The sequence below is a fragment of the Taudactylus pleione genome, unplaced genomic scaffold (genome assembly GCF_031769625.1).
Source record: "Taudactylus pleione unplaced genomic scaffold, aTauple2 ptg000114l, whole genome shotgun sequence".
NCBI lineage: Eukaryota > Metazoa > Chordata > Amphibia > Anura > Myobatrachidae > Taudactylus > Taudactylus pleione.
Genome location: NW_028284516.1, coordinates 22,048,672 through 22,070,068, shown reverse-complemented (window position 1 = coordinate 22,070,068; position 21,397 = coordinate 22,048,672). Strand labels below are relative to the sequence as shown.

Below are 21,397 nucleotides of genomic sequence, written 5' to 3'. Positions count from 1 at the left end.
GGGTGAGGAATTTGTAAGTGAGTATGAGAAGTTTGAATTGGGATCTGAAGGGGAAGGTGAGCTAATGTAGGTCTAGAAAGTGGGCAGGCAGATGTAGTATGTTTGGAGAAGGAGATGAGCCCCTATGGAGAGGGAGATGAGCCCCTCTCTGTCTCCTGTACAGCACATGTAACCTCTGTGGTTCAATACCTGGAAGTAGAGGAGGTAGGGGAATGTCTTTTTCATGGTGTTACACATTACAGAACATGGCCAAAATGTATTATCCACCTTTAGAGCTATGATTCCCCTTATATTGTGTTTCCTGGTTTTGGTACATAGCTTGCTCGAAGCATAAAATATCTGTGATAAGACTGTCATAACTAGGACAAAATACAACTCAACGGAGACTATACATTTATTATTGTTTTGTTACATGCGTTTGCAGGAAGCTGCCACGGACAGAGACTCTTTTTCCTTTTTGCTCCGTCATTCGCATCTCGTTCAGCTGGGGCCAGCCAAGGATAAGGTAGTTGCTGGAACAATCTTCCAAGTCATTGAGAATGACCTGTACATCGACTTTGGGGGCAAGTTTCACTGTGTGTGCAAGAGACCTGAGCAGGACGAACAGTAAGTACAGAGAATAGAAGGTTACACTGGCAATGCTACAGCTGTATTGTTCATTAGCCAACAGCCACTAACCTGCTGATGACCACAGAAGACTCCATCTTATCTGTTCTACAGTAACAGCCATCATTAGTGGTAGGGACCTCCTCCCCTCTGTGAGTGGTATGGTTGGGTATTTTCATGCTGAGTGCAGGGTGCAATAACACACTTGGGGCCAAATGTAATAGGGTGAGAGTTTAGAAAAGTGAGAGTTTCTGACACGTTTTAAACTTTGCCAATTTAATAAAGTAACAGAACGAACTTGCATGTTTTTTTAGACTTAAAAAAACTCACGATTTAAAATCTCATTCAGATGTTTTCCAATTTTGAAGATGAAACTCAACCAATGTGAGAGTTTACTGCTAAACTCTCACATTTTCTAAACTCTCACCCTATTACATTTGGCCCCTGGTGCCTGATTCTGCTTTTTATGCAGCCACAAGTGTTGCGTGCTGCATGCACTTCTTTGCCAACGTACGCACAATTCCGAGCTGTACGCCTCACAGCTGTTTCTCCGCCACGGCTAAATGGGTGACTACAATGCAAACGCATGCAGGGGATCCCATCTAGTGGATGACTTACTCACTATTCTGAACCATGCGTATGCATTCAGGACGCCAAATTCAGGCAGATCTCCTGCACCTTGCATGGGGTAAGTGCCGGTGACTTTTGACCTTGAATATCTAAAAAAGTATGTTAAATGTTGTTGTACATAAAGTATGTTATACACTTAAATACAATCTTTCTTTGGTATAAAGGTGCATATCCACTACACGAGAGTGGAACGACTGTACGATTACAACATTGTAATCGTCTAATCGTTCATCAACCTGTTACGCGCCTTATTTTGGGAAACTTTTGGGAAAAGGAGTAAAAAAAAAAATATTAAGTACAGCAGTTGAACCCTTCTTGCACTAACCATGCTACTGGCAAGTTCAGACTTGTCTTGTGTCTCTCTCTGTGTTCTAATAAATATTAGCATTGGATGTTGAATAATGGTGACAAATATAATTTTTGCTGAAGGGAAAAGTTTTGGCCCTTGAAGGCACAGACTTTTCCCTACATTTGAACGAAATCAGTATGTTTGATCACTGGGCGTGAACCCGGCAGTTCAAATCCCGATGCCTGCAGCCTAATGGAGGAGATCCCGATAGCGCAGGTAAGCTTACTATTCCTAACCTTCCCCCTTAGTGCCTAACCCTAACCTCCTCCCGTTAGTGCCGAAACCCACCCCCCCCCCCTCCCCACACCCTGGCCCTAACCCTCCCGGGGGGTACCTGAGCCAAACCCCCAACCCCCCCCCCCTTAGTGCCTAAACCTAACTCACACTTCCCCTAGCCTACCCCCCCCCCCCCAACCCCGGCTACGTGGATACTTAATCCCGGCGTTGGATGATTGGTCCGGTGTCCTGTCGCAGTTCCGTTGTCTGGATCAATATAGGTGTCGGTATTTCGACGCCTATGTTAGATTCCTTGCAGTGATTACACTGTCGGTATTGAGACCGGCTGCCGGTCTCATAACTACGTAGTACATACCATTTGAATGTTGGAATTCTGAACACCAAACTATGCCCGTACTGAAGGTCTTCCGGAGAACTGGTAGCGTCACTATTGAAATATACTAGTCATTTATTTTACTTCTACAGTAAGACATACTTGCCTAATTTTGAAAAAGCATTTCAGGGAGATTGTGAAAGTAACACCTATGAGCGCGGCGGTAAAGTGGGCGTGTCATAACACTGATTTACATCCAAATGTAAATGAGCCCTGAAGCATTTAGTACGATCTACTTGTTGATGAAAACACACTGATACTTCTCAGAAAATGCATGTAACCCATAGGGATCATTGTGCCTTATAACCAATGCAGGTAAATGATACTAATATTCCCATTTAAATGTATATATCTCTGTTTTTAATTATATATAACAGCCACATAAATGGGGTGCACACAGCCACATAAAAGATGCAATCAGGGAGATTGCTGGACTCTTCAGGGAGTCAGGGAGATAGCTACTATTTCAGGGAGTCTTCGTGACAATCGGGGAAAGTTGGCAAGTATGCAGTAAATTTTCTAAATTGTTTTGATACCCCCATTCTTTGTGTATTTATAATGCATGTAGCATAATATAAGCAGACATCTTGGACTGATCTATGTTGCTGTACCCAGCAGATCCATAAGATCAAATCAGAAAGACAATATGTTGCCGGCGCTTTAACCAATAGCTGTAATTCTGTGTGTATCTGACCAGGGCCGGCTCTAGGGGTGTTCGACCAGTGCGGTCGCACAGGGGTGCCACCCATAGAGGGCACACCCCTCCCCAACATCCCAATTTCCCGAAGTGGACCGCAGGTGGTCAAATCAGTAGGTTGGGGACCCCCACCGCCGCGGCGGTGCCGGACCCCGCAGTCTGAATGGATGCTGTATCTGACGCACTAAAGAGAGCTGGCACAGGGTGCTCCGACCCCTGGAGCCGGCCCTGTGTCTGACAATAGTAGTTAAAGCTCCAGCATCATATTGTCTTTTTGCTGTGTGTTTATGTATGGCATTATTATTGTCATGCCGGTGGTAGCATGTATAATATGGGTAGAGCCGAACGCGGGCATATTTTCTTTCCTGTTTTTATTTCAAACATAGGGCCGTATTCAATTGGCTGTAAAAACAGCCATTTTTTTCACCATCGGCAGAAAAACGTTCGTTTTTCACCCAAAAAAGGCATAAATGGAGAAAAAAAACTAGAGAAGTTTTGTCCATACCAGACGAGAAGAAAAAAAATGCAAAATCCCTATTTTTTGGCTAAAATTATTTTTTTCCCAGAACCCTTTGGGAATAGGGAGTTTGAATTTTTTTTTTCTCCTGGTCCGTGATGGAGAGAACTTTTTCTCCAGTTCTTCTTCTTTTTTTTTTTTTTTTTTTTCTTCTCGGTTTCGCTGTTTTTTGGGCAAATGCCTGTTTTAGCCGATAATTGAATACGTCCCAGAAGGTCAAAGGATTGAATAGCTTATAAAAACAGCGCCACCTTCAGGTAGAAGTATAAAAATTAGGAGTTGATCTAATTGCAAAACTCACATCGACATGTAAAGCAGGACGTCCAAACTTTTTTCTTGGAGTGCCTTATTAAGGGAATGACTTTAGATGGAGGGCCACAACATTTTTATTCTCACAATTAAGTGTTATTTGCTGAGTAAGTCTTATTCTAAGAAACACTAAGGGGGGTATCCAATTGGCTCCGAAAAATGTACGGCCGTAAACGTGTTTTTTTTTTTTCGCCGGTGTTGGGGTATTTCTCGCCAATTTTTTTTATCGTGCTATCCAATTAAACCCCGTTTATCACGGCCGAAAATTTTTTGTTTTTCTCACGAAAATACATAGGATCCGCAAAAAGTCGCAGACCTATGTATTTTCTCTCGCGCGATCGGGAAAAACACCACCTTTAAGGGCAGGGGAAATTAAATCCCTGAAAAGTGCTGGCTTCGGGGCTAATTGGATAGCCCTGGGCGAGGTAATTTACCGCGGCTAATTGGATAACCCTCTTAAGGTGCCACACACACAGCGATCTGCACATGATCAGCCGATTTCCCTTGAAACTCTCCCCTGCAGCTCTGCACACGATCTCCACACGATCTGCACACAATTTGGTGTCCAATCTTCACCCGATCTCTCCTGCATCCAGACTTTTACAGTGCATCACTTTCCTAGATTGTCAGATCTGCCCTACTGCATGGCAGATCTGACGATGCGATGTGCGACCAGTGGGGACGCGCATCGCATCGTGATCGTGAGTGGGGACTCACGATTTACTCAGTATTTGGCCATATTTTACACGATCTGTTGTTCCAATGTGACGGAATCTGCCAGATCGGGTAAAATATCGCTATGTGTGTGGGCAGCTTAAGGGGTAAATTCAATTAGCCGCTCTGTTTATCATGCGACTAAAGCTCCAGGTTTCACGCCTGGGGCTATTCAATTTGTAGGCAATTTGCCACACGTTAAGCACGTGTCTAACACGTGTTAACCCATAGGTTCCGGTTTAAGTGCCTGGAATCTATAGGTTACCCCACGTGGTAAGTCCCAAAGGGTGCAGATCTTTCCTCGTAGCCTCTGAGGCTGTAAGGAATAATCCACGTTAAGTGTACCCTCTGTGGCTTACGGCTCAGGGTAGCGACACTAATTCAACATCTCAGGGCAGAGCTTAGCGCAGCTAATTGAATCTGCCACTAAAGCTAATAACGAATATATATTGAAATCTATTTTGAATAATTTTAGAATTTCGTTTTGCTAACTGCGATAAGATGCTTAATATGCCACACAGCAGTGTCTCCCCAATTAATAATGACAGAACGCCTAATTCAGAGATGTACGTATATTCAATATTTACGCACATCTCCGATTTAGGTAAGTCTGTGCAGGAGCCGCACTGAGCATGTGCAGATCTGTTTCTGAGATATGCCTCATAGTGCCCCATAAGCCGCAGCATTTTTGACATGGTGCTGGCATTTGGAGTCAGCATCGGGCAGCTTTCTGGGAGTGCCGAAGACAGTGGCAACAGCTGTACGCAGCGGCTATGCTATAGCATACGTCTCTGAATCATGCCCAAAGTTTGCCCTCTATTGGTAATATAATTCATAATAGTGTCTCCAATTCATAATATACAGCAGTGTTCACAAAATACGTGCTATACAGGAGGTGAGGAACCCGGTTTTTAAAAATGACGACGTCCCAAAGGACACGCTGCGTGCGTGCCACAATCGATTGCTTGGGGAAATGCTGCCTGCTGGAGGAGCGTTCTGCCCTGCATGAGGAAGCGCTCGGCGCTGGATTGGTTTGGGCTGGCTGATCTGGTCCGCTCTTTTTCTGGGTATCCGGCGGACGAGATGGTGGAGTGCAATGACTTGTGCTGGTGCCTGAAGAGTCTCGGGGAGAGACAAGAACAGCCACTGCTGCCGGAGGGGGAGGAGGGGAGGAGGGGAGGGGGGAGGGGAGGGGAGGGGCCCCATTTCCACAGCACCCTGGCAGTGCCTGGTATCCTGTTAAATGATGATGGGGCAGGCTGTGGTGTAATGTTATTACACAGTTAGCACATGTTTATTACCAGACACCTGCAGAGTACTCGGAGCAGGAGGAGAGGCTGCAGAGAGGGCCAACCACAAGTTGCCGGGCTGCGTCAAGTGGCATACACCACCATTCAGCTGTTTGGCGGAATCTGGACCTGGACGAGACCCGGATTTCAGCAGGTGGCGGTCTGCGTTTGACCTACTGCTTGTGGTTTGGCCGCCCCGAGGTAAAGGTTTGCTAGGTGCTTATGGAAATGCCTTCATAAAAATTACCTGGTTCTATGTTCCTTTTATTATTATGGTTAAAAATACTACTGTCAATGGAATGCACGCTTGGTGGAAAATTCTCATTACATGCAACACGATTTGTAAACTTAAAAAAAAAAGCTATTGTCATCTTTTTACAAAGCATAGAACAGGGGAAGGCTTCACTCTGTGAATGAGGTTGGAGGTGGCTTAGTAATTCCCAGTAGATAAAGTCAGTGGACCATTTCTTCAACCTCTGCTGTAATCCATTGAAAAGGTGGGGAAGCAAAATGGGAAATGCAGAACAATTGTAACTTGTTTCTTGGTGGTGGTGTCACACATTTGTTGTCTTGGTTTATTTTGCTTTGTATAACAGCCTCACTTGACAAGTACCTGGCTCAGTTATGGGAGCAGCATTTACTGAAGCGGGTTGTGCAATCTACTGGCCATCTGCTGGGTGCTGAGAGAGCTGCGTCACCTCTTCCACCTGACCCCTGACCTCCGCACACCGTGCCAAGGGATTACATTTGTCAAGTGTTTGACACAGAAACGGTCAGCTCGCCAGGCAATGTGAGACACTGCTATTTGCCTTTCATATCGCCATGGTTCCTGTGGTTTTCTTTATGTACACAAGGAAATATAGAACAATCACATCTTTTATGATGGTGTCTTAAATTAGTGTGTTAAATTCAAATCCTACATTAGATATAAAGTACAACAATTTTCCATGATGGGCTGATGTTGTATTCTCTTTATCAAAATAGTTGAAAGCGCACAATGCAAAAAAATATTATTACGTAAGGTGTACAGTGTCAAGCCAATATGGTCTAAACCGGTGGTTCCCAAACTAACATATTTGTACAACAATGTAATTATTCAACTATTTTTATCCATAATATAAAAGAGAAAAACACTAAGGGGCATATTCAATTTGAGGCGGAAAGTCAGAGGTCGGACTTTTCGCCATTATCGGAGGTTTTTACTGGGATAAAGTATCGGCGCGTGCCCGCTTATCACAGTATTCAATTAAAAAACCGGCGAAAACGGGACCCGGTGGAAAGGAAAGTATCAAAGTCCTGTCAGTTTTCGGGAAATCATCCTGGCACCCCCCTAAAGATGGTCTGATTGGGGGTATCCATAGTGATCCCCCATATTTGGCCTGCTGAAGGTAATTGGTGTTTTTAAATAGCCACGGCAGGTGCATAAATGCGCCTGTGAAGAAGTGATGAAGAATAGCACTTAGTTTTTTTTTTTGCAAAAAATAACTAGTCCAATCAAATTTGGAGTACATGAAAATGGGTGCAAGCATATTTGTAAGTCCCTAAAATGATTTTTAAAAATTCTTAAAAAATGCACCTGCCGCAACGACCCGCATTCTAGAAAACACCTGCCGCATACATGGGGACCCCTCCTGAGGATATTTTGCTAGTTTTTAAGTTTGCTTCCCAACATTTTTTTTTTTCACCCCCAAAATGAAAGTACCTTTTTTTGAGGGTGTCCTGAGGAATTTTTTTTTTTTTTTTGACACAGATTACATTAAGAGGGGGCATTCCCAAGGCTGCAGGCTATTTGTTTTTGTTTTTTTATTCTGCACCCCAATCCCCAATTCTGCAAGTTTTTCCCCACCTAAACAGTGGTGAAACTAATCCCCGTTTTGTTACAAAGATTTTTCGCACCTGTGAAAAGTCTTTGTAATTGAATATGGGGGGATAAGTGAAACTGGCGAAAATGACGTCATCAGCGATAAATTATCGCCGATAATGGACTTTTCGCACCATATTGAATATGGCCTATCAACATACAAAATAAGTGTAAAATGATGGGAAAAAGGGGGATGGAAGGAGGGACGAAGAAAGAAGACCACGTTCTTCACTCTAGCCCAGGTAATTGTCTGATGAGCAGAATACCAGGGGTCCCATGTGGTGTGAAACTTCAACACAGTATCGTGTAGCAAAGCAGTGATGTATTCCATGGATGAGAAATACCACACTTTATTAAGCAGGTCTGATATTGGTGGGGCATGAGACTGTTTCCAATTCAGAGCAATCAATAAGTTTGCTACATTATAGATATGGCCACATAGCTTGTGCTGCGGTTTGGAGAGTGACCTGAGGGGTTTACACAGAAGCATATGCATTGGTTCTTTAGGGGAGAATATACTGACTGATTTTACACCAAATGTATCCCATCGTCCCAGCATTTAGAACTCAAGGGGCAGTCCCACCAAATATGAAGGCAAGTCCACACTTGGCCCCATTGTCGTCAACTAAGGTCCGAAGACCCTGGGAAAATGCGGCTTAGCCTTCCTGGCACCAGATAACAACGTGATTATACTTTAATCGAATTTTCTTTACAGTTGGCATTGCTTGAGGTTTTAGCCACCCATTGCCAAATGTTGGCCCACTCAGTATCTTCTAAGCACAACCCCAGGTCTCATTCCCAGGCCTCCTCAAAGGGTTCCTTGAACACGGAAGGAGAAGGAGCAAGAAGTGAATATAAAATCGAAATGGAACCTTGACATGCTGGGTCATATATGCAGCGACGTTCAAATGGGGTAGGACTCCCCCACCCCACCAAACCCCACCTTAAGAGTTTTGGTTAGAGATGTAAATAGGCAAACTGATAATTGGAGGACATACCATATTTCTCAACCAAGCCTGCAAAAGTATGAGGCATAAATTCTCCCTGAATGTGGAAGATTCTAGAGATCCCGACTGAAAACCATGGGCCCATGTAGGGGGACATGCAACCCAACGGAAAATCAGGTGGCGCCATAATGGCGTGAGAGGGGGTGGGTTAAGGTGCCAGGTTCAAACGTTTATTTAGTTTGTCCCACACTTGAAGGATAGCTTTGACGCAGGGAACATCCGACCGAGGCCGATCTCTTCTGAGCAGAGTGACACGTAAGGAAGCTCACTGGACTATCACCCACTAGATTATTTTCAACCCATTTCTTACACCCTGCCTCCATATGCCAAGACATTATATGGCTCAATTGCGTTACCAAAAAATATTTATCGAAAAATAGGAAGGCCTAGACTGCCATTAATTGCGTCTTTGGACAAACAAGCCCTACCGTGTCTGGCCTTCTTATTAGACCAAATGAATGAGGACACAGTGACTGGATTTCATTGAGGAAGGAGATTGGAACTACTATTGGAATCCTCTGAAATAAGTATAGTAATTTAGGTAAGATACTCATCTTAATAGAATTTACTCGACCTGTTCAAGAACTGTATAGAGGGGCCCACCTCCAATCTTTAAGTGTATGAAGAAGGGGAATATAGTTATCCTGATATAGTTGTTCGTATGTCTTTGTAATGTGTATTCCCAAATATTTAAAAGATTTAGGGTGCCAAATGAATTCGAAATTGTGTTCTAGTAGTTTTTGCGTAGTAGGAGAGATATGAAAGGCTGAGGCTTCAGATTTAGAGCCATTCACTTTATGCCCTGAACAATCACGAAAAGCTTTCAATTCGGCTATACGGTTAGGAAGGGAAGGTGATGTCAGGGTTATCGCGGATTCTGGCTGCCAATGCTCAAGGCATAAAGCAAATGCGACAGTGGGCAGCCCTGACATGTACCATTGCCAGTTGAAAGTTGAAAACCGGTTGCAATAGAGGGCTTTAGTAGCTGACAGAAAGCTGATGCAAAAACCATATGATCGCATGGATGAGAACATAAAAGATCACGAAAAACGGTCAAAGGCCTATTCTGAGACAAGTGATAACCGCACAGCCAGTAATTTGTGTATGTTCACTGATCGCGGTAAGCGAAAAAAAATTGTGGATCTCAGGGACCCCTCACTTTAAAAAAATTGGGGTCCTACTCCACTGTTTTTGATTCCATTACATATGAGGGGTGAGGTCAGGCAGCAGTTTGGACAGAGCTGGGGGCAGTTAGCAGTTGGGATAGAGGGGGTTAAGGGCAATCAGCAGTTGTGGTAGAGCTGGGGCTAGATACGGAGTTAGGGCGAGCAGAGCTGGGGGCAGGGAGGGATAAGTGCAGACCGTAGTTCATTTTCCAATATCTTGTTGAATACCGTAACCAAGTGCGGGGAAAGTGAAGCAGAAAATGTTTTGTTTTAAGCAGCAGGTAAACCATCTGGGCCCGGGGCTTTAGATGGTTTTTGTGATTTCAAAGCGTCCTCCAACTCCTCGTCAGTGATGGGAGATTTCAATTTGGTAATGGCAGAACTAGATAATTTGGGAAGTTTACATGTTTGCAAATATTTCTGAGCCAGCATTGAAGGGGGGAGCGGAACAAGTTGAGGTTCAGGTAAATTATACAAGGATTTATAGTAATTGTAAAAGGAGCGATTGATAGCTACCTGGTCATAGTTAAGGATTCTTTGACCATCTCTAAGGGCTGCAATGGTTTCAGATGCCCTTTTAACTTTTAATTGTGATATCAACAGAGCATCAGATTTATTGCTGTTTTTGCAAAATCTTTGATTCGCCCATCTGAGCGGTTTTGTTTTTCGGTTTGTTCTGACAAAACTGACTGAAGCTCGCCTCTGACACCCTGGAGTTGTTGGAACATGATGGGCTGATGTTGAACAATCCCTTAGATGTCCATTTTACCCATCTGATCCCGTCCAGTTTGGAATTACCTGTATGATGCCTCTATTGCACATGGAACACGCGTATCATAAGAGTTGTCAAACACTGTGTAACATAGATGTGATTTACTGTGTACATGGTCACATTTTTTGTCTGTCACTGTCTGTGCCTTCACTTCAATTGTAATTGACCATCCCTTTTCAAGGACATTTTCTGGAGGAGCCCTTGCATTCATTGTGTGTCCAGTCCACAATTGAGGTTCCAATTTACTGATCTAACTGCAACAGTCTGCTGTGTGGCTTGCCCTCGCCTTGTTATTCTTGTGGTTTTATTCTGTACAAACTATTTTTATTGGCGAATACTGGTGAGTGCACACAATAAACACTTAGAAGAAGCACACATGGGTCCCTTAAATGTTGGAGTAATATAAAAAAGTGTCAGGGAGATCAACAACATTAAGAAATAAGGCAAAGATCAAAACAAAGGCCATATAACTAATGAATTACAGTGTCAGAACATAATATAAAGAGGGAAAGAAAAATATATGAAGAAAGGCAGTGGAGTAATAGGAGGCCATAGCAAAAAGTAAAGCGAAAGGAAGGAAAATGAATGGGAGACAGATTCTGATAATGTAAAGATAGGAACGGTGAGGGAGACCGGAAAATGACTAAAAGCTACAGAAATCGGGAGTAAAGGAACCCTGAGCAGTGGGAGAAGAAATTGGATGAAGATGTAGGGAGGACATACAGCTTTCACAAAGTTTGCTGCTTCAGTGTTTTTAGACCTTTTTGTCAGATGTTACTATGGTATACTGAAGTAAAATTACAAGCATTTCATAAGTGTCAAAGGCTTTTATTGACAATTACATTAAGTTTATGCAAAGAGTCAATATTTGCAGTGTTGACCCTTCTTTTTCAAGACCCCTGCAGTTTGCCCTGGCATGCTGTCAATCAACTTCTAGGCCACATACTGACTGATGGCCGCCCATTCTTGCCTTATCAATGCTTGGAGTTTGTCAGAATTTGTGGGTTTTTGTTTGTCCACCCTCCTCTTGAGGATTGACCACAAGTTCTCAATGGGATTAAGGTCTGGGAAGTTTCCTGGCCATGGACCCAAAATTTCGATATTTTGTTCCCCAAGCCACTTAGTTATGCCTTTTGCCTTATGGCAAGGTGCTCCATCATGCTGGAAAAGGCATTGTCCGTCACCAAACTGCTTGGATGGTTTGGAGAAGTTGCTCTTGGAGAATGTTTTGGTACCATTCTTTATTCAAGGCTGTGTTCTTAGGCAAAATTATGAGTGAGCCCACTCCCTTGGCTGAGAAGCAACCCCACACATGAATGGTCTCAGGATGTTTTACTGTTGGCTTGACACAGGACTGATGGTAACGCTCACCTTTCCTTCTCCAGACAAGCATTTTTCCCGATGCCCCAAACAATCTGAAAGGGGATTCATCAGAGAAAATAACTTTACCCCAGTCCTCAGCAGTCCAATCCCTGCACCTTTTGCAGAATATCAGTCTGTCCCTGATGTTTTTCCTGGAGAGAAGTGGCTTCTTTGCTGCTCTTCTTGACACCAGGCCATCCTCCAAAAGTCTCTGCCTCACTGTGCGTGAAGATGCACTCACACCTGCTTGCTGCCATTCCTGAGCAAACTCTGCACTCGTGGTGCCCCGATCCCGCAGCTGAATACATTTTAGGAGATGGTCTTGGCGCTTGCTGGACATTCTTGGGAGCCTTGAAGCCTTCTTCACAACCATTGAACCTCTCTCCTTGAAGTTCTTTATAATCCGATAAATGGTTTATTTAGGTGCAATCTTACTAGCAGCAATATCCTTGCCAGTGAAGCCCTTTTTGTGCAAAGCAATGATGACTGCACGTGTTTCCTTGCAGGTAACCATGGTTAACAGAGGAAGAACAATGGTTTCAAGCTCCACCATCCTTTTAAAGCTTCCAGTCTGTTGTTCTAACTCAATCAGCATGACAGAGTGATCTCCAGCCTTGTCCGCGTCAACACTCTCACCTGTGTTAACAAGAGAATCACTGACGTCAGCTGGTCCTTTTGTGGCAGGGCTGAAATGCAGTGGAAATGTTTTTCGGATTAAGTTCATTGTCATGGCAAAGAGGGACTTTGCAATTAATTGCAATTCATCTGATCACTCTTCATGACATTCTGGAGTATATGCGAATTGCCATCATAAATTAAAAACTGAAGCAGCAGACTTTGATAACGAATACTTGGGTAATTCTCAACTTTTGGCCATGGCTGTAGAATGCTATTGGATCAAGATGCAGGGAGGACATAGAATGCTTAGTGGATGAAGATGTAGGGAAGACCTATAATGCTTATCGGATGAAGATGTAAGGAGGACACAATGCTTATCAGATGAAGATGTAGGGAGGACATAGAATGCTTATCGGATGAAGATGTAGGGAGGACACAGAATGCTTATCGGGTGAAGATGTAGGGAGGACATATGCTTATCGGATGAAGATGTAAGGAGGACATATGCTTATCGGATAAAGATGTAGGGAAGATATATAATGCTTATAACTATCTGAAGCCTTGTATTCCAACCACTGAAACCAAGTTCTAAAATTCTCAGTAAATTTATCTGCTGCAGAAAGGCGAATGTCGTCTATGGATATAAAGTACGCAATCCTCTAACTCAAACCAGTCCCTACGGTTCTCTGGCCGCATTGCTGAGGTGCCATAAGAGGGATTTTGTTTTAAACGCGTAACCACAAGTATCTTTGAATGAGGGAGGAACCATAAGTCTGGGTGTACAGGAACATCATTATCCAGTATCTGTCTGTAGGTAGAGAGAACCTCATTCCAGAAAGGTATGATTTGGTGGGATTGCCCTCTCATATGTAGGAGAGTTCCTGTAGAGCCATGGCAACTCCAGCATGTGGCAGGTGTAGAGGTGTGTATATTATGGAGTAAGGATGAAGATCTATACCTGTAGGAAATTATTTTGTATTGTCTATATAATAGTAACACAGGCTGTGCTTGAGTAGATCCTCTGAAAAATTCAGTGTCAATCCCTCTCTGGCAATGTTAGGTTGAGGTCCGTCTCCCAAATCTTAGTGAAGGATGGGAGAGAGACATGTCTGTTATCTATGCGGCCTGAGTAAAGAGAGGAAATTATATGAGATGGGGCTTGAGGGGAGATGCAGAGTTTCTCGAAGGGGTAAGTTCCCTCTCTGCATGATAAAGCCTGTTAGAGGTAGATAGATAATGCCTGATGTGTAAATATAGTCAGAGTGAGGAACAGCCCATTTTTCACAAATATGAGAGCTGATGGACCCGCAGTGAGAACACCAGCTCCCCAAGCCTGAAGATCCGGTCTCTGCCCACAACCTAAATTGTGACACATCCCAACCTGAGGGGCGAAATCTGGGTTTGCCAGGAAGGATGTCCCTGTGTTTCTTTTCAGTAAGATAATATGTGAAAGTCACAGCACCATATGTATTGGACTCTTAGATGTTATATCTGGGTAACGCAGCAAGGGATGGACCCAGCAATTCATCCAACTTCAGCCAACAAGTCCAATTTTTCCAGCTGTTCTTTCTAGTCAGGCAAATGCAGCGTTTACAGACCTCAGAATGATGGCTGTCAGCAGTTCCAGTACAGGGTTTGAGCACTGGACGGACTCTTGTTCGAAGCTTAGTGTATTTATGGCCTATTCAGTGGTTCTGAAACACTAGTGCAAGAGACACTAGTAGAAACCTGATTATTATGTATTATTCACAATACTCAGGTACTTTCATGCTGCAAAACTACAGGTTTAATACCCTACAGACAGATGTACAATTGCCTATGCCCTGATACTGTGCTCAGTGTGTCTGTTTAATTGTAAAAAAAATAAAAAATAGTTTTTTTATCATATACTCCTTTTTCACCTAAAATCCCAGGTCTGACCCGGGATTTGGAACACAAGCGCCGGGATATCCAGCTCTCCCTTGAACGCCGTAACGGAGCGGGCCGGCTACCAGGGGTGGTTGTCCTTCCCGGGGAGGGGGTCCTTCCCGGGGGTGGGGCTGTCATTTGGGAGGGTGTCTATGACAGCTGTCACCGGGCAGGGAGAGATTACTGCCTCCCCGTATGAAGTGGGGATGTGGTAAAAACCGGAACAGTCCGGACCATACTGAGACAGCTGTCACACAGACAGCCTGCCGAATGACGGCCAATCGCCTTACGGGAAACGGGTCCTGGGTCGGTTTCCACTGAGCCTGACCTGGGTTTTATCTGCTTAAAACCCTGCTCGAGACCTGGGAAGAAAGGCCGGATCAATCGTTTTTTTCCTAGGACCCTTTTCCACTGAGACGTTACCCTGGTTGACATTGCAATAACCAGGGTATTTTGGCCAGTGGAAAAGGGGTATTAGTCCGAGTTTCAATTTGTGTGTACATAATTGTCAGCCACCTGATTTCACATGTTTAAATGTTGGGAGGTATGGAAACATTTATAGGGATCCATATTTCATTTAGTATCACAGTAATACTTATGAATATGCTGCCTGTGTTCAACTTAACTTACCTGACCTGCAAGGTCCAGTGGTGTCCATTTCCTCTATGACATCCTCTGCTAAGCAGCCTGCAGACTACAGCGGCCAGTGATGGGCTGCTGAATAATGTACATGCACGCAAGCCAATTGTGCGCAGGGCTCTCGGCAAAGCCTGGCAGACTTCGCTGGGTCCCCATTGTTGGCAAAGGGGACACATTGTCCGCAATGGGGACCGTAGTGCTTATGCCATCTATAAATGGCGTAAGGCAAGTAGTACGTTAATTAGAAAGCGGCAAGCTAAGCTTACAGCTGTTTGTTAAATACAGAACAGATGTCATAACCCATTTAGCGAGTGCTAATAGGGTTATGTCTTGTTCTTAAATGGCATCATTAAAATGTAAAAAGAAAAACTTGCTTTGCTGCTAATTAGCATATACTTGTTTTGCATTAAATAATCGTCAGAACACATGGACGCTGTATTGACCAAAGACAATCTCATCTGCTTTTTTCTATTGATGAGACTTGCTGAGTTGTTTTACTCATTGATGCACAGGTAGTCTACAAATCACTCTCCAGCTGTTGTAGATCTACAAGTCCCCGTATGGCCTGCCACCCGATTTGCTACATGTATTGAGACTTATAGTCAAATTCAGATTGTGGCCAGAGATGTAGGATGAGTTCTCCTGAATTCCAATGGCGGGGTTCCAAAGAGAACGCAAATACATTCCCAAGCCAACATCTGTTACCAACAACTTGCTCTGTTAAAGTTCAATATGTGCGGTACGTTAGTAATGGGGCACAGACATATTTTCACACTGCGCAGCGTTTCTCTTTATACGGTAAACCAATGGCACACAAGATCTGTCACCGCCGGCTGAGTACAGCTTAGGACAGAAGAGGTATTGACAAGTGGATAAGGAGAGCTTGGCAATAGATGCTCAGCAATGGAGTCCGTATGCCATAGTCACTACCTATACTGCAGCTGCTGCACGTTCTCCACAAGTGCTCTGACACTTTTCCTTCTCACCCTTTGTGTCGCCTGCCAACATAAATCCAGAGCAAAGAAGCAGTCATTAAGCAACGAGCAGGACTGTAATCCTCAAGAGGTTTGTTTACTGTGAAACATTGGACACTGATTCTTAAAATGAATTTCACTTCACAACATGCCGAGTCCCATTCCAAACTTTTCCAAAGTCACCTTTATGTTTAATTCACAAAAACAAACATGTTTCTGGTCATTCTAGATCCTCTGTCACCTGATGAGTCTTTGCTCTGAGATGTCAACCCTGGCTGCCTTGCACCAAATACATACATTTCCAGAACATGTACACTAATGTGAATTTCTTTATGGTGGCTGTATAAATAAATGGTATTTAGTTGCTTAAAACACATTATCAGCTCCTTGCAAGGGGAGTTGGAGACCATTCTGAGTGTAGTCAAGGCTGTAGAAATGAGGTGTGCGCCCCCCCCCAATGGCTCCCACACAGCGGGGGACAGAATTAAGGGGGAGCTGCAGTGACAGGTAAATGACAAGTTGTAACCACCATCCTGAGGTATATGGTCACGATGATGTGCAGGTATACGCCGCCACTTAAGGGGTGTCACTGAGCTGTGAGCATATCATTTAATACATTGTGCATGGATTACTGTGTGAGATTATACTGGATGACTGAAACTGACTGCTTGGAAAAGGAGGGAAAAAGCATTCTAGATAAGATGGTATTAACCCTGGCAACATTTTCATTTTCATCTGTAATTCTTAACCACTTGGCAGTCCTGGTCACATCGCTTGCGACCGCGCCAGGTTGTTCGTTAACCGACATGGTCGCAAATAATGCGACTTGTCAGAAATGCACAGTTGACGGCTGCCGGAAGATGATTTTCCAGCAGCCTCCAATAGCAGAAGGACATCCTGGCCCCACTGCTGATCTGTCTGCTCGGCAGGACCCACCACCGGGCGGCTGCCGAGAGGAGCAGCCGCCAGGGAAATGTAAATTAACACCCCTCAGCCACCCTAGTGTGTATCTGGCAGCTGCTCAGATCAAAGTTGCGATGGATGTAATGTTCCAAACATCGATAGTGTGCGATATATCTATGACCAATTTAGTAAAAGTTTTTTCTATAAAATCATGTTGAAAAAGTAAATAGATGTTCTTGACCTAATTCAATCATAAAATAGACTATTTCAGAGCGTTATTTTTTTTAATTTGCCAACAATATCGTTGGCTGATCGTCCTGCACCCTCCCTGGTGTGCTGGATGATCGATATCGATCATCCAGCACACCACCGACTATAGCGACCCGCGATCCCTATAGTAACCTATATAGTAATTGAGCAACTTGGCATGCATGCATGGCCGATGGACTATATCGATATCATCCATACGTGGCCGCGCATCGCTGATCGTTGGTAGGGACCAAAAAATGAACGATTTGAACTATAGCGATATGAACGATATCGTTCTCGTTCAAATCGTTCATTTTTATCGCTACGTGTGTACGCCCCATAAGATGTTTAAAACATGTAAAAAGTATTTCCGGCTACCAATTTACCACATACAGTAGCATCTCAGCATGGTTATTGTGCTATGCACAGGCTACAGTAACAGGATGAAAATGGGACAAAAGAGGAGAATTTAGGAAAAAAGGGATATATACTGTATGAGACTGGGGGGGGGATCTAAATCAGTGACCTCATTAACTCCTGTACAGACATCTGCACCATCATTCCTCATTTTCCAAGCTCTCCTCTAGATCAGTCTTGTGTCTCTTAATGCTTGAAAGTGATCATTCTCTTGCAGTAAAGGAAACACTAATCGGCAGGAGGAGCAAGCCAATAAAGTGTTGTTGACCAAGACAAAAAATAGAAACAGACCAGCACAGCACTATTTGTTCTTTGTTCTGAAATCAATACAGTTTTGTTTAAAACAATAATAGCTGCAGATTTCTTATTACTGATTAATAATATACATTTGCCATCCATGAAGGAGTCAAAAGTATTTGCGTACTGACTCCACATCCCTGTTTGGAATAAATATATTTTTTTGTCCCTGGTAGTTCAGTGTACATCTAGTCTGAATTAGGATTTACAATTAGGATTAAAATGCCGATTTCTGGATTAGGTAATCTGTAGCCCCTTGGCGTGATGAACTGGTCAGAACACTATGGCCTCTTCCTTGCAAAGTCTAATACTAGCACCAGCGCTGGCTAGTCTAGGTATGACTTTCATGTAATGGAAAACCACAGCTCCCAGCCCAGTCCGTTCAGATTCTGGTTAGGGACAATGTCCGTGTATGTGAATCGTTGGCCTCAGTTTTAGCTCCTTCAAGAGATTAAATATTTTTTCACTGCGCCTGCAAAATGGGTTTTAAGATGCTAGCTGATATTTAAACTTGTGGGTTGCACATGTTGAATGAAATGAACACTGCTTGCAGTTTATTGGTTCATTGTGCTACAGGAAATTAGACTCGATGATCTTGATGAGTCCATCTCTGTGTCTGCCTTGTGTTTGTTTGCTGAATCTTTATATAGAGAGTAGAGGTTATAGAAAGTGGCTTTGTCGCCTTTCACAGTCTACAGTACTTTATAATTCACTTTCCTGCTGCTCTCATCCAAACAATGTGGATGGTGCCTCGATGTCTGCCACACCGCTTTTCCTTAGACTCTCTGTCACAGCCCCTTCATAGACTGGGATAACACTTACTCACACTGATGGTTGACTGCTTAACGTTGCTCTTTCTAACCTCACACTGTGCTGGATTTGGACAGAGAAATCCATGCTCCCTGTGGAGGATCCCATAACGTTGGTTACAAAGTGAAAGTAATAGTTTATCTACAGTAAAGTATGTACTTTTAAATCTGCCTGTTTAATTTACTTTGCAAAAGTCCACACTGCTAATTCACCCAGTGATGTTTGTGTTTCGCTCCGTTGAAGGCTGAGCCTGATATTAATCAGTTATGCTTATTTTCACTTTTTTTTTTGCTTTAAATGCTTAGTGAAACCTATGGGGTGTGGGTGTTTTTCCCCCCACACATAGTGAATGCAGAAAATATACAAATAGATGAATATGTTAAAAATGTCTATACCGTTACAGAACGTAAAGCATAGTCTGTGCAGAGTTTTCATGAGTATATAATGTTTCCGTTGTTGTTGTTATTATTTTAGCGGTGGTAAGTTGCAGGCGGTAGATACACCCAATGACTATGCACCCAAAGTAAGTGCGAGCTCAGTTGCTAAAGAGACAGGTATAGCACCAAGGGGAGAATGAGATGTAAGATGACCCAGCCAATGCAAGGACCACAGGGACAAATTACTTCCCTGTCGTATGAGGAAGCCCTTTGTGCTACTTACGAAATATGGTTCACGCTCCAGTGATGTCTCTTGTTCCTACGGAATTGCTTTGCTGCTTTTTCCAGGACATTATCTCCCGCCTACACAATGTCTATATTCACTGGACACCGGTGATGGGTAAATTTGTAGCTGTGTGTAATTGTAAGCACTCTAAAAGGCTCTTTGCTGTTTCTGTCAATAACCTTGTGGATAGTAAATGTGCTGCAGGGCTGGGCAAAAACCTGAAGTCTGGAAGCCACAGTGACTGAAGAGTCCTCTTTGTTGATGTTTGTTGATATGGCCCATGACCTGCCGACCCTAAAATGCTCTTTTTAACCCATATAAAATAATGACGTTGAAAATGAAAAATAGATCAGTAGGTCCCTTTCCGATCCCAATTCTTTTTTACACTGATTTATTTTCCAAGAGTCACACATTTATAATTGCTATATAACATACATGTGTTCTCATACCTTCCAAAAAGTGCAATCGCCTAAAATGTTTCTGGTCACTCCCAGGCTGATCCTCTCGTAATCCCTCCCTAAGCATTTGTGCACACATGATATACAGGCAGTGGGCAACATTTTTTTTAAACCAAATTATAAAGTCGCTTAAGAGCTTGTTGGGCCACCATATGTGGCTATAGCGCACTGTTTGGGTGGTGGCATTAAGCCTACCAATGTCAGGAGAGATGCAGCCACGTCCTTCCATATGAAAATCACACAGGTGTCTTGGTGGTGGAAAATATGGCTTTAGGCAGCTTACAAAAATAGCTCCTAAATGCTTTATTGGGTTGAGATCTGGTGCCATCTGTGTCATGCTCAGCAAACTTTTGGCAACTAAATATGCTCTGTGGATGAATACAAATTATCCCAGACTATCCAAACAGACCTCTCCACCTATAACTTCAGAGCAGTGGTAAGTGGGAAATTAATGCCTTGCTGTAGATCGGATATTGAAGAAGCAGCAGCCCTACCTATGGAGATTGAAAACCACTGCTTTGAATAACCGGTCCTCCTCCTTTGTCCCATCTGGTGGCTGGCAACAATGGTCGACTAGTCCAATGGAGCCTTGTCCAACATCTCCACTGTTCAGCATACACTGGCCAGCCATCACTACAACGATGATGGTCAATCCCCCCAGGAGAATCCAGTCCTGTGGCCACCAAGATCCCCAGATTTAACTCCATTGGATTTCTTTCTGTGGGCTACCTGAAGGAACATATTTATGCTGTGAAGATACAAGATTGTTATCCTCTGCAACAACAAATTGTTGATGCTTGTGCTCCGATTCAGCCAGACAGGTTGGTCAAAGTTCATCAGGAATGGGAAAAGAGAATAGCCTTATCACTGCAACATGGTGAACATCACTTTGAACATATCCTATAAGCTTTATAGTAAAACAGCAGAATTAAGATAAATAAAAGAAAGAACAGCAGTGTTTTTCTTATGAAATTCTGCATCTTTGTGCTGTTTCCAATTAAAAAATTTGAGTTGCATCCAGGAAGGCTGACTTCAAGATGGCCGCCATACTACTATATCACGTGTGTAGGCACTGGATTAATATTTCCTTACTCATTTCCTTTTTAGAAGGGTGTTTCCACACTTATGGACAACTCCTGGAGGTGTGTGTGTGTGTACATATATATATATATATATATATATATGTGTGTGTGTGTTTTGTGTGTGTGTATGTATATATATATATATATTAATATTAGGGATGTGCAGGCTCGGATAGGTTCGAGTTTGCACGTGGAGTTCGGATTTTTCCCTCCAAAAAAACGAAACTCCGAACGAGGCAAAACGTCATCTTACATGGACGAACATCATCATTCCTGGACTTTTGTCCAGCACCCTATTGAGTCACTCCCAGCCTGTCTAGCTGCCTGTCTAGCTGCTGTCTGTGCTGCACATGGCGGTTACTCTGGCTGTTAGCTGGTGATCATCATAATGTGATCCGACTGGACTCTAAAGTACACCTGCAGCCTTCATTTTTTTTTTTTATGTTGTCCTCACCTATAACCTAAAGAACTATGCAAATTAGCAGTAATA

General features: G+C 43.4%; 1 protein-coding gene across 1 annotated transcript in view; it reads left to right on the top strand.

The window, feature by feature from the left end:
- The window catches only part of MRPS28 (mitochondrial ribosomal protein S28), a 95,724-nt gene that overhangs the window by 12,485 nt on the left and 61,842 nt on the right, over positions 1 to 21,397 (top strand). The window contains exon 2 of the mRNA XM_088471569.1: positions 425 to 606. Within this exon, the coding sequence (XP_088327695.1) occupies positions 425 to 606 (182 nt within the window). The remainder of the gene's footprint in view (positions 1 to 424; positions 607 to 21,397) is intronic.